This window comes from Ictalurus furcatus, chromosome 19, assembly GCF_023375685.1.
Source record: "Ictalurus furcatus strain D&B chromosome 19, Billie_1.0, whole genome shotgun sequence".
NCBI lineage: Eukaryota > Metazoa > Chordata > Actinopteri > Siluriformes > Ictaluridae > Ictalurus > Ictalurus furcatus.
This window is the reverse complement of record NC_071273.1, coordinates 5,391,766-5,406,541: the sequence shown is the minus strand read 5'-3', so window position 1 is coordinate 5,406,541 and position 14,776 is coordinate 5,391,766. Positions and strand designations below refer to the sequence as shown.

Below are 14,776 nucleotides of genomic sequence, written 5' to 3'. Positions count from 1 at the left end.
TAAAGCAGTGGGCCTAGAAAGTCAAGCAGCAAATTAAAAAAAAGCTCTGGTTTATAATCCAATTTTAACTACTAAAGTATAAAGTGGAGTTGCAATCGTGATCCTATTCTCGTGACGCCACAGATATCGCCAAAAGATGCCTCTTAAAGCCAAATGACATCAGATTTTATTTCTAAAAAGAATGCTAGACCAATTTGCTGATTCAAATTGTTTTTTTTATCCCCCTTTACATCCCTATTATTTATATGTTTTCTGCTTTACTGGGTTTTGTTTGTCTTCTGTAATAAGGTCAGTTCCTTCACAGGATCAATCAGTAAGGAATATATGTACATATTCAGCTTTTAATCATATCCAAACCAAAAATTAAAAGAAAGAAGAAAACTTTCCATTCCAGGTGATGGATGAGGCAAATATTGTTACTACACAACATTAGCTAATTACATTCAGGGCTGAAAAAGCTGAAAGGTCATTATGAAAAGCAGCAGGTAAACACTCACCCGATACCGACAGAATGGAGACACGTAATAGTAGTTGCTGGAGTCCCCGAATTTGATTCTGTGCTTGCAGGTTTTAGTCTGGCCACTGAGGGCGCATTTTCTGCAGATAAGAAAACATTTTCTTCAAATAAACATTTGCGCATATTAGAATCTGCTAACAGATGACATACAATATATAAATAATTAAGCAAATTAGGGTATGATATTTATCTATTGGCCTACACTAGTAACACCAGCTAAACAGACCTGGCTCTTATAAGGAGAAAAGGAACATGGGCTACAAAGCTAACAAGCAAGAAAGGCTGCATGGAGAATGGAGGGAGAGAGAGAGAGAGAGAGAGAGAGAGAGAGAGAGAGAGAGAATGTACACTTACGTGACTATTTCAGACTTCCTGCCACTAGGGGGCGGCAAAAAAGAAAGAAAGGAATAAAGAAACAGAAGAGATGGAAAGCTCTGACAAACAGAAGACATTAGATAAAGCAGAAGCTTATGGGGAAAGTGGGTCGAATGTCGTGGAAAGTGTGAGAGCAAAAGCTGTGTATAAAATATATCCAATCTTTATCCATCTTTTAGAAATCACACTGTCCTTGTGCTTCTTTGTAGAATCATCCATCATTGTGGATGTGTTGTAAATATCAAATGAATTAAAAAAAAAAACCCCAAAAAACCCTAACCCTGGTCTTCTATGTGAGAGTATTTTATTTCATTACTCTAAGTTATCAGAGTATGTGGGTGTGTTAATTAAAGCCCTCTGTCCTGACAATTACACACAAATGATTACACAAATCTTCCTGAGTGATTCAGTAATGCTGAGATCCTCAATACTAGCATGTTTCTTTATTTTTAAAACCACAGGTACACAGCAAGCGCTACGTCATGTAGCCTATACACTGTAAAATGTAATATTACAACTACACCAATATTACAATAAACCAAGAATAATGTCAGCTCACTTGTTAACTAAATACACTTCACAATGAGCGAGTGATCTGTGCCATTAATTCCACACCCATACACAGAGTATGAAAGAATGATTTCAGAAGAAAAGCAACAATGGCATGACCAGATCAAATGATATAATATCCTATAAAGGTGCTGTTTTTTTTTTTTAAAGGGTGTCTGCCTTTAAGAACCTTCTGTGGAATCCACAGCAAATAGGAATAAGCATTTACACCCTGTCAGCCAACACAACTTCAGAAAGAATCTTACTTACTTAACTTTCTTATTTCCTTTACTTACTTGCTATATTTACATACTTACCTTACTTTCAAACTTTCTAATTTATTAACTTCCTTACTTAAGTTTCTAACTTACTTTACTTACCTGATTTGCTTGAACTTTCTAACATACTAACTTACTTAATTTCCACACTTCGCTTACTCACTCGCTTACCTACTTCATTTTCTACATACTTTGCTTACTTACTCAACTTTCTAACTTAATTTATTTACTTTCTTAACTTCCTAACTTACCTAACTTCCATACTTCCCTTGCTCAATTAACTTTACTTACTTAACTTTCTAACTCCATGCATTTACTTTCTAACTTACTTCACATACTTTACTTACCTGCTTTACTTACTCAACTTTCTAACTTACATACTACACTTACTGTCTACTTTCTTTACTAACATACTTTTATTACTTAATTTACTTACTTTAATTAGTTAAATAACGTATGTATGTATTTATTCATTCATTTATTTAAGAGTCCTCTTCACAGCATGCCTGCTGTTGTTGGTTAGGAATCAGGTGATTGGAAGTACTCACTTGGGCCCTCCACACTCCACAGCTGAGGCTTTGACTACTGGCAGCGGCTGGAATCCCACTGGCTCCACACTCAGTGTGTTTCTCTCCACAGCCTCTAAGATCGCTGAGCCCAGCTATATTTATAAAAAACAAAATAAAAGATAATAAGTTTAATTTCACCATCTGTCAATTTCTTACTACAAATCATTTTCCATAAATTGTTTGTCTATAACCGTCTTAATGTGTTTTATCTTCCTACACAAAAGTATAGAAACATCAGAGGCTACGGTGGGCGTAGGCGCAGTGAAACTGGACAGACTTGAAAAAGACCAGGCGATGTTTTTCCAAATTCAACTACCCAGTTGATCCTGTGAACACTGCAGCCTCAGGTTCCTGTTCTTGGCTGGCAGTAGTGGAACCTGATGTGGACCTCTGCTGTTGTAGCCCTCAATATTTGATGTCTTCTGAGATGCTTTTCTACTCACCACGGTTGTAAAGAGTGCTTAATTGAGTTACTATAGCCTTCCTGTCGGCTTGACCCTCTCTCACTCACAAGGCGTGAAGCTCTAGAGACTAGAGAATGTTGTGTATGAATCAGCAGGAGATCAGCAGTTTATGAAATATTCAAACCAGCCAAGTCACTGAGATCACATTTTCTCCTTAATTCTGAGGAAATCAACATTAACCGATATATGAGCTCAGGCTAGAAGGCAGTTCAATAAATATCTTTGAGATAGTATTTGTAGTTATACTGTATAATTTGTCAGGATGAAATAAACTCATATGTAAAATGAATTCTCCCTTCCGTCCTAGGATATAACTCATGCAAATCTGATGGCCCAGGTGATCATACTGAGGTTACCACACCCACCAGGTTCCAACAAAACGTCATGTCACATTTACTCACAGAAGTTCAGGTGTCTAGTTAATGTTTACCTTATCGTGCCAAAGGTGTGCAATTAACACTGTAGCAGGAACAAATATGTATTTATACATTTATCATGGTACATATTAACAGACCATTAGGACACTACTAATAGTGCTCATATTAACAGATATTCTGTATACACCAAAATTATGGTAAAACAGAAAAGGCAGTCATTTATTAGTAATTAAACTAATATTTTGTATTTGGACTTAATACATAAGCAGCACAATCCATAAGAATGAAAATCATGTCTTTAAAATTAACAGGATGACAAAGCTTTATAATTTAAGGCGGGTGCACACACCTCACTCTTGCAGAACGTGAGACATGGGTAAATGTCCTCTCTGTAAATTCGGTCCAAGAAAGAGCAACTCCGCTCAAACGTGGGTTCCTCCTTCCATGCCTTAAACTCATTAAACAGAATGGAGTCCACCTACATGCGTGCGCACACACACACACACACAAACACTTAATATTTTATAAAAGAAATATTATTACATTACTACTACTATTATATCAAATAATGTCAAATTCGAACATATTTGGATTTATAAAAATATTAAATATATATACACATGAGGGATCTCAGAACAAATTTCACTATGTGAGTATTATTCGGATTTTTATTAGTACATTCATTCCAATAAACATTCTTAGACAATCTACATCATAATTTGAGATCAAATGATTTTGATCTTAAATTCTACCAATGCCAGTCTAAACATCGAAACACACATCTCAGGAGTGGACGAGTGATAAATTCATCAGCTAGGCCACTGGGCACGGGAAAAATTCATGTTGCGTTTGCTCAGAAACCTAATTGTTCAGGCTATAAAGTAGTAGCTAAATGCAGTGTGGTAATGTATGGTAACCTACTAAAGTGTAATAATAAATAAAGAGTAAGGGAAACAAACAAGTAGCAATATTCCCTATCCTCTTCTAAAAAGTTTCTATTCTGTTTCTGATTCTGAAAAGATGATCCATGATCCATGCAAGCATTAACAGTTAAAGTGAATAAATATAAAATTGCAATGAAAAAAGAAAAAGAAAAAAAAAACAACGGTCTACCATCAACCAAATGTGTACTTGTGTAGCAGCTGACAAAATTACAGGTAGTGTGGGATACAGTTTAGGGATTAAGGCAATTCCTCAATCTATTATTCATAAGATTAACAAACGGTTAACAATTAATGACTGATAAACACAAGGCAGAACACAAGGCCCATAACTTCAAATACAAAAATATTTTTCCACCCTCAAATATACCTTTAATGAGTCTTGAAAAAAAAAAAAATCCACCACTGAGGTACAACTTCAACTTAACATGCATAGGCTAATCTGCACACACCAGCTTGTAGCTTTAGCTAATTGAAAAAGCATTGCAGGAGGAACATCACAAACGACTTGTGATGAAATATCCCAGAGAGCAAATCCATAGATCAAATGGTTTGTATTTAAGAACGTAAGCATTTCAGCCTTGATTAAGTGCAGATTTTGTTTTCTTTCTGTGTTTGCTAGATGAACTAAACACATTTGAGATGAACTGGAACACCGACTGCACCCAAGACCTCCTCACCTAACATCAGGACCTGACCTCACTAATACTCTTGTAGCTGAATGATCACAAATCCCAACAGAAACGCTCCAAAATCTCCAAAAGGCTTTGCAGAAGAGTGGAGGTTATTATAACAGCAAACACAGGGGATTACATATGGAATGGGATGTTCAACAAGTACACATGAATGTGATGGTCAGGTGTCCACAAACTTTTGGCCGTATAGTGTATGATGAGTGTGCAGAGAGTACAGAAATTAAACAGGTCTCTTGCCTCCTTGCAGTCACGTACAATGGGCTGAGTAACACTGAGCTCCTGCTGGCTGCCCAGCATTGCACTACTGGTGCTCTTGTTGCGCACGTGGCCCTTCTTAAATGGCACCTTGGAGCCAGATGGCAGCTCCTTACATGGTGACGTAGGAGACGTGGACAGAACGAGTGTCTTCAGTGCAGCCACCTCGGCCTGGAGAACATCAATCTGTAGAGAGTTGGAGAAAAGCAGAGGAAAAGAGGGAGGAGGGATAAAAATGACAAATATTTGTAATTTTGTTTGTAATTGACCTTTTTATTATCCGTACAGATGTTCATTAATTGAGTATAAAATAAAAATATATTTTGCCATGAATCCAATTTAATCATGTATTTAATAAATCATTATCATGAACATGAGCTAAATTTTAAAAAGTCCATAACAGACTACAATATTTAAGGAGTATAAAAATGTATTAGCTGCAAATCTTAATCAATGAATAAAATCTGAATTAAGTCTGTTCATCCAGATGCAGGTTTGTGAAAAGCAGGTACTGGGACTTCTCTGATGGGATGAATAAAGTTTCTATGCGCTGAAGCTAACATTTCACTCCAAAACTCCAACCCACAGACCAAACACCCAACGTATCCACTGTTTCTCACCTTCCCGAGGGCTTCCTTCAGCTGCTTCTCTGCTGTGGCCTGCTTCACGTTCGCTTCTCGCACCATCTTATGAGCCTCCTGTTGAGACAGCGTTCACGTCAGAGTTGGATCAGCGTCCCAAGTGTCCCACATAGCCATCATTTTCCATTATTCCCCACACCGAGAGCCAACCCAATCCAGTCAAGCTTGCATCATACACACATACACACACTCAAAAGAGAAGCGAGTTAGCCAACATCTCTACGAATGACAGTGGAGACACAGGAGAGGTAGGAAGCGATGTGAAACAGAAATAGAAATGAAGTAGGAGGGTACGTGAAGCCAAAAACCATGACAAAGGAATACATGAATATAGAAAGACAAACAGCTACTCAAGCAGCTCATCACCACATCATGGTTCTCACAAGTGAATCTTTTTTTTTTTTTTTTTTTTTAAATCAAAACTATTTATCAGTAAGATTTTCCACTGAACTATAATTTCTTTCCCCATATCTGCTAGCTGTTTCTTCATTATAATGTCCAACACAGCTATAATTATGTAGATTTCTATATTGCCCCAACTGATTGTAATGATCAATACTGATTAAGTGTTTAAACTTTTTGTGCTACGCAGCTGCTGAGAAGCTCTGTATCTTGGCAGAAATGCCAGTTAACATAGTAAAAAACACACCATTTTTTTTTTTTTTTGACCAGGAAGGAGAAGAAACCAAACAAATGAAAACAAACCTCAAACAGGCTAGCAGTGAGTTCCTCCAGCTCCTGCCCCAGCTGGTCCCTGACTTTAGAAAGTCTCTCACACTCCTCGTCTTTTAACTTAAGCTCCTTCAGGCAACAAACAATGAAATGAAGAAAAAAAGAAAATGGGAAAATAATGAATGAAGGAACAAAAAATGGGTAGGGAAATGTGGATTTTACTTTTCTTTTCAGTGGCCCGGAAAAAAAAAAAAAAAAAAAAAAAAAAGAAGTCATGGCTGTATCACAAATGAGTGTCATCTGAACACACTCCGTAGACACACTAGACCGTAGCGAATTTAGTTTCTCAGTAACCGTGTCCACTCGATAAACAACTTCAGTTTCTCAAGGCAGAGCAAATTAATGTACTCTATACAAAATAGATGAAAGGAAGATCAGGTTCATTAGTGAGATGTGAGTGTTAATGACATATTACTGATATGGGTAAATTAGCTCCAGAATGATTGGCTCCCTTGATAAAGATGGTTTAAAACAAATCAAATCTGATGCCAATGGAGTCGATGGGGACGCCTCCACCAGTCTCGTTATTTTTCTTACTGATTTGTACGCCAGAGCTACCCTTAAAATATACTTCAGTGAGGAAGGAAGCTATTGAAGAAAAACTTCAGACATTTGACCTTGCTGTGACCTTGACCCTGTTTGACTCAATTTCAAAAATCTAATCAGTTCATCTGCTTGTGATAACTCCATATAAATCCTACAAACATTCAACAACTTGTTCTTGAGATATCGCACTTACTAGACGCTCAGACAGATACACGGACAAAGGCACTGACAGGCCAATGGCAAAAATCTAGCCAAAAATGGGCCTTGAGGTAATGAACATTAACGTGTTAGTAACATCTTTGTATGACAAACATGAAGAAAGCTACTGAAGAAAAACTATTTCAGATATTTGACCTTGCTGCAACCTTGTCTTTAATCTAATCAGTTCATCTGCTGGTTCCAATGATAACTCCATATAAATCCTACGTACATTCAGCCACTCGTTCCTGAGATATCATGCTAATGAGAGACTTGGATGGACAGACAGACAAGCCCAAAACATAATGCCTAATCCAACCAGTGGCATAAAAAGGTTATGAAAAATGTTTTTGTGGTTAAATAGTTTAATCTCACATTGAAAATATTATCAAAAAGAAACTTTTATGAACCAATTGTAACTCAAGCATGTTGCCAATTATGTTCACCTCAATTATGTTCACTTTCACAGCCTTCCATGACTGTTTCACTGGGGCATCAATATGAGGTGACACAGAAGACTAGAGAGTAAATAACATGAGACCAAAAAAAAAAGTGTTGGCCTTTTATAAATTGAATGTAAAAAAAAAAAAAAAATATATATATATATATATATATATATATATATATATATATATATATATATATATATATATATATATATATATATCCACAAAAACAATGACGAAATCGGAGCTGTAATGCACAATGAGAAGCAATTGGTTTCCCCAAGGATCATGGTTAGAGATTTGCATAAGTTGGTAGAATTTAGGAGTCTCCAAATCTACAGTTAGACACCACCTGTGTCAATAAATTATTTGGAAGCTGTGCCAGAAGAAAGACTTTTCTTCCATCCAACCCTAAATGAAAGCATACAGAGTTCATTATACACGTCTGGAACTTTGATTGTGACCAGGTTCTATGGTCAGATGAGATAAAAATAGATAAGTCTGGCAGCAAGCACTCAAGGCGGGCTAGGCGTAAGTATTGTGGAGAATTTGAGAGGTTGAGGAGCTGTTTTTTCATCCAAAGGCCCTGCAAACCTTGTTGGGATACATGGCAAGTCCATGAAGTGCTACTTTAGTACTATTTAAAATGAAAATCTAGCCAAGAAGCTACAACTGGGTCGTTGTTAGCGCTTCCAGCAGGATAATGATCCAAATCGACACAAAAATGGTTCAATGATAACAGAATAAAGTTTTAAATCCCAATCCCCTACCCATTGAAGAGGAGGGGGTCTGCAAGATAGAGAGATTGTGAATTGAAGAGTTGGTCTCAGATTCCTTGCTCTGTATTCTCCAATCACATCAAGCATTATACAAGATCTATAGAAGAAGGGCGGTTGAACACAGTGCTAAATGCCAGAGTGCCAATAACTGTGACATTTCTTTCACATTTTCACTGTGAGATTAATTTAATTACCACAAAGACATTTTTTCATAACCTTTAAAAAAAAAAAAAAAAAAAAATTACCACTAATTCTGGAGATGACCTTGAACACCTTCTTCCTGTGCTCTTGTATTCAGAGATGGCAAATACCCCAACCCATATACACAAGCACTTTTAGTGTGCACGTGATCTGGGCTTTTAATTAAGTGTCTAAAACACTGCATCAGCATCAGGCAGATAGTCACACAAAGCAAAAAAGAATACATGAAAGAACAGCAATACAAATACATAGGAATTATACACCAAATAAGTGCAGTTAAGTGCTAATCAGATGCAGAACCTTTGTAGACAAATCAGATATACAAATCAGATTTTGATAGCGCATGATTACTGTATAATTGTATTTTATGATGTCCAAATCCAAATTCATGCCCAAGAACAAGTTATACACGTCTGTTAGCAGTGAGCAGAAATGGCTTCCTTATCGCACTCCACGCTACACCGTAGTTGGGTCATCTTGCTACAGAATCTACATCTCAAACTTTTAAAGATGGGACTTTTTCTTCCAATCAAATTACTATGCCTTGCTCCAAAAAAGCTCATTGTGTAGTGATGTTTGTTGTAGCGATTTCCTTCTGAAAACTGGTGCACAGAAATACAGAGCCAATCGGATTGCAGCCTTCAAGATCCTGAAGATTGTGGCCAGAAGAGTATACAAAAGATATCCCATATGGCCAAACATATGTGGACACCTGATCATCACACCTATATGAACTTGTTGGACATCCCATTCCAAAACTATGAGCATTAATATGGAATTCCAGAGACAGTTTGGAACTTTTTAGTGAGCGACGCAACAGACGATAGGCGACTTTTACACACTACACACTCGTGTGGTCTGCCGCTTCATGGTTGAGCCGTTGTTGCTCCTAGATCCATTTCACAATAAGAGCACTTACATTTGACCAGGCAGAAAATTCACAAACTGACATCCTATGACAGTGCCGTTTAAAGTCACTGAGCTCTTCAGTATGACCTTATGCACCTGTTAGCAATGGGCGTGGTTGAAAGACCTGTACTCAATAATTAGGAGGGGTTTCTACACACTTTTGGCCATGTAGTGTACATCACTCCACTGCCTGTTAGTGGAGCATCTGAGGTGAGACAAAACAGACAATGTAGCACATGACTGATGCTGTCCGGTCCTGTGAGACTGTTTATTTAATCCCATTACCGCTCACTCTTGAAGGAAGTCTAACCAATCCTGCCCGCTCCCACCCACATGAGAGAGAAAACCGGCTGAGACTTTTTAGTTGTGTCCCAGGGGTCCCAGTCTGATGCACACCTTCATCTCTCTGTGTAATAACGTTGCTATTCATAGCAGTCTATAATTGCTGGTGCTAGTGAAGATAAATATAAGAACCAGTAATTCAGATGACAACTGTACAAGGAGATAGAACAAACGCTGTACTGTTGTGTAGCGAGTGGCTGAGAGAGCCGTTGTGTATTAACCAGTTGAGGGATATGAAAAGTCAGATTTAACTTAGTGGCCATCTCCAAGTCCTCCTCGGTTACCCCCTCAACCATATACCACCTTCATAGTGCTGATCTGCACTTCATTTTTTTATAGGAATTTTATTTCTTCCCATGCAAATGCCTCATCCAGAGCATCACTGAGAGTCTTAGTCGCTTCCTGTGACAATTTCCTCTCTGTCCTCATAATCACAGGGTGCCAGTGAACAAAATCAGATCGGTGTATTATATGGTGGTGGTAGCTGAACTAGGCTATAATCTGTTCTGTCAGGTGTTGGCAGAAATGTTGAACAAGATGCTTCACACTGTCTTAGAGCAAGTCCTGTGGTTTATTTGGTGCTTTCAGCATATGATAATGTAGGACTCTCTTAATGGTGGATGTACATACAGTACTTTGGTACCTGATGTCCTAAACTCCTTCACCAGTTCCTTTATTGTTGTCTTGGGTCTTGGGGTTCAGTTGAACCTTTTGGACCAAAATCCTGGAAGTTAATTTGTGCCTCCTTCCTGAAAGTCTGTGTGGTCCCGAGTTTTTTTGCATACAGTTTTTTGTACAGATGCTTATGGTACCTTTAGTTGGTTAGGAATTGCTCTTAAGGAGGAGCTAGACCAGTGGCAGTCCAAAAATCTTTTTTTCTGAGGTCTTGGCTTGGAGATGCTTATATTTTCCTGTTATCATGGGTAAAAAAAAGTCACTGCCTCTAAAGTAGGCCCTTAAATACAGCCACAGGTGCACTCGTAATTAACTACTTATTATGGCGATTGGCCAATCAGAAGTTTCTAAAATGTCATTACATCAATTTCTGGAATCTTCCAGCAGACTGTTTAAAGAGACAATCAACTTGATGTATGTAAACCTGCTGGAATTCCGACATAGTAAATTAAATCTGAAATAAATTTGTCTCTAATCAATTGCTATTAATGATCTCTGATGTGAATAAAGTAGATGCCCGAATTGATTCACCAATAGAAATGTATGGCAACATGAACTGGGTGGAGTTTTTAAAAACAAAGTTTTATCTTCAGCCTAGGTGTACTTAACTATTGGCCTTAACTGTAGCCATGAAAGTACCAAGGAGTCTGTTTTCAGACTGGACGCGAGTAAATTTCTGACCTTTATACAATTATAATAATGTCTACTCCTGTGGCAGTCTGAGTTACAGAAACACTCCTTCAAGTTACTCTAAAGCTTATAGGACATATTCTTTATTGTATCCTTTCTAGGGTATTAATCTGAGTAGACTGATCAGTGAGTGTCACACAGATCTCCTCCTAGCACATTTAATGGCTTCTCTCCACACAGAATAACACAAAGCCATCAATGTTAGGGTTTGCACTAGGACTGTGTTCCTGCAGCCAAGTCTCAGTGAAACACATAAGACAACTCGCTCTATACCATCTGTCTCTCCACAGTATTGCTTTCAGCTTCCTAGCGATATCACATTCTCCATCATGCTGAGGGCAGATAGGGTTTAAAATCTCCTTCTTCTCCTTCCTATATGTTAATACCTGCCCTACATCCAAAATGGCTCTACTCATAATCTTTGGGGATTAGGGGCTTACTGTGAGTAAACAATGCTGTACATTGTGTTGTAGCCAGCAGTCCAAGTAAAAGAAAAAGCCAAGAGCATGTCTTGACACGTTGATACCACATAGGGAGAATAAATAGATAGAGATAAAGAGGAGGAAAAAAATAATGTAGATCAAAACACTGATTAAAGGGGGAAAAAAAATAGCTAGATGATATAACCATATAGCCATATGTAATAATAATAAAATGCACAATGCTAAATATAAAAGCAAAAAAACAATATAGATACAGGAATTGGGCATTGGGCAGCTTGAATACAAACTGTCATGTATTTCATGTATGTAGAGTGCTGAATCACTAGCCTAGCCTTGGTATTGGCTTCAGATATTTACACCAAACTGTAGTCTTCCTGACCTCTCCACGCCTCTGTTCATTTCGTCAGCAGTCTTTTTAATATTCTGATATCTGTTGCACTATAATCAAGAAAGAGCCTTTACATTATATACATAAATCCATCACCACACATGGAAACACACACAGCGCCATCTCTAAGTAGCAGCAGTTACCATAGCTTCCACGGCAAAAAAAAAAGACATCTTCGCTAGTGAAATATCTCGAATGTAATCAAATGTATCCAGTATTTAATAATAAAAGATTACAATAAACCAAGTATAAGATTAGTAAACCTGTTTCTAGACGTTTCGAGCTTTCAAATATTTTTATTCTATTAGCAGACCATTTAGCTTCTTTCTAGAAATACACGCTAAAATTTAGCAAAACTATCTGCTAATAGAATATGAGTATGTTTAAGATTATGTTTGAAATGAGTAAAAATGGATAGAATTTGGTTTTGTAATCTTTTAATAAGAAATACTAGATCAATCTGACTTTAATGAAGTCTGATTTATTTTCGTTTGCTAAGATTAACAGAGCTGGGTTGGAAAATATGGTGGCTAAGGGCCAGCTTTCTGTCTTTACTGAACAGCTCTTCAAACCTGAGTCTTTACGACACACAATTCCTATTTGCTCATTACTGTAAATGGACACTTGACTCTCCAAAATTAAATCATCCAATTAACAATAAAAGTTTTTTTTTTTATCCGCAGCATCCTGTGTCTACAACCGTCTCACTGCAATCTGAGTCTCCAGGAAAACAAACATACCAAGAAAACTGTTACTGAGCCAGTACTCTGTGCTAAATTTGGTGAACGCTAAACACTGTCTACTTTTAACAGAGAAGTGGGTAGATGAAGTGTTTGCACTTATCGCGATGACACATCCGTTTATTTTACAAACGAATCATGACTTTACAGTTGAGTCATTCTTATTCACATGGAATAAGAATAAGTCACTGTATGTAACAGAAATGTATCCGAGTATCCATTTATTTTGTAAACCTTGCTGGGCTGCCACATACTTTATTCAATTTGTATCATGTAAACTGCGATTGGATCTGGAGCCGCTCCCGGGAACACTGATAGTGAGGCGGAACATTCGTGCACACACACATTCGCACACTCATTCACACCTAGAGGAAATTTAGTGTACTCAATGGACGCAACTGCAGAACCCTGATGAAACCCACACGGACAGTAACCTGAGCTCAGGGTCGAACTGAAGAACCTGGAGCTATGTGGCGGCGGCAATTACTGACTGCTGCTGTTTTCAATCAAACACTTCTAGCATATTAGTGACCGCTGTGTAATTTTATTTGATGGAATATTATTTTATATAATTGCTGAGATAAAAGCAGTGCTTGGTACTGGACTTTTTATACTGTAGTGTAAGGTTATGGACATAAACTGCAATGTGGATGTTTACTGTTACAGGGATAATGACGTGGATTTAACTAATCCCTCACCCTCTGGGCTTTGGCGAGCTCTTCCTTCAGCCGCTCGTATCCTTTTTCTCTGACTTCCATCACAGAAGGGCTTCTGAGTCGTGATAGGCTGTCTGTGCTCAGGCTCAAGGGATCTTCTCCCTCTTCGCCCAATAAGGCGCTCCCATCACCTGGCCCTCCCTCCTGTGAGGCTGAGCCCTCCAGTCCAGGCAAGCTGTAGAAACAAAGAACACGGTGTTCATGCGACTTAATAATGAGCATGATGGACGATTAGCTGGCTGCAATCGAGACAAATTTATATTGCAGGTCTTTAAAACTGTGAAATGTTTTACACCACCTTTGATACAGTAACAACGTTTAAATTTGGGGGATATGAAAGTGCTTTGAAGTAATATGTCCATGAAGACATACGCTTAGCGACAACTTTATTAGGAACACCTGTACACCTGCACATTCGTGGCATTATCCAATCAGCCAATCGTGTGGCAGCAGCACAATTCATAAAATCATGCAGATACAGGTCAAGAGCGTCAATTCATGTTCACATCAAACATCAGCATGGGGGGAAAAATGTCATTTCAGTGATTCTGATTGTGGCATTGTTGTCTGTGTCAAACAGGCTGGTTTGAGTATTTCCAAAACTGCTGATCTCCTGGGATTTTCACACACAACAGTCTCTGGAGTTTACACAGAATGGTGTGAAAAACAAAAAACGCCCAGTGAGCAGCAGTTCTGTGGGCAGAAATGCCTTGTCGATGAAAGAGGTCAGAAGAGATTGGTACGATCTGACAGGAAAGCTACAATAACTCAAATAACCACGCTTTACATCCACAGTGAGCAGAAAAGCATCCCATAAAGTACAGCATGCAGTTAATGAAGTTGGGTTAAGACATTGGACTTCTGATCGGGAAGTCGTGAGTTCAAATCCCAAGACCACCAAGCTGCCACTCCTGGGCCCATGAACAAGGCCCTTAACCCTCAACTGCTCACTTGTATAAACGAAAGTCACTCTGGATAAGGTCATCTTCCAAATACCATAAATGAGGAAATTAATTAATTGCAGAATGCTCTATTAATTTTGACCATGAAAAATGTGTAAGCCATGTCTAAGACCCACTTTTAAAACTTGCATTAGATGAATGAAAAGTCAAGATTGCATTTAAGCACATTAAAAAAGAAAAACAGACTGACCACCTCCACAGATAGTCTGGCTTGCGTAGTGAGCAGATCTCTGGCTGCAGTTAAATACAATTTGGACAATGTGTTCACATCAGCCTGCAATTACAGAGAAACGATCCACCCACAGGAAATGGCATCACATTATTATTTTTTCTTATTCCTGGGGGGGA

General features: G+C 38.1%; 1 protein-coding gene across 3 annotated transcripts in view; it reads right to left on the bottom strand.

Moving 5' to 3' along the window:
- Positions 1-14,776, bottom strand: part of rab3ip (RAB3A interacting protein (rabin3)) — a 32,480-nt gene that overhangs the window by 4,084 nt on the left and 13,620 nt on the right. For 2 of the 3 annotated variants that reach the window (XM_053650444.1, XM_053650445.1), the window contains exons 4-10: positions 13,449-13,641; positions 6,367-6,462; positions 5,641-5,718; positions 5,003-5,206; positions 3,479-3,607; positions 2,268-2,380; positions 498-597 (exon numbers count right to left, since the gene is read on the bottom strand). In XM_053650444.1, coding sequence (XP_053506419.1) covers positions 498-597; positions 2,268-2,380; positions 3,479-3,607; positions 5,003-5,206; positions 5,641-5,718; positions 6,367-6,462; positions 13,449-13,641 — 913 coding nt within the window. The remainder of the gene's footprint in view (positions 1-497; positions 598-2,267; positions 2,381-3,478; positions 3,608-5,002; positions 5,207-5,640; positions 5,719-6,366; positions 6,463-13,448; positions 13,642-14,776) is intronic. The other variant, XM_053650446.1, reaches the window with a different exon arrangement.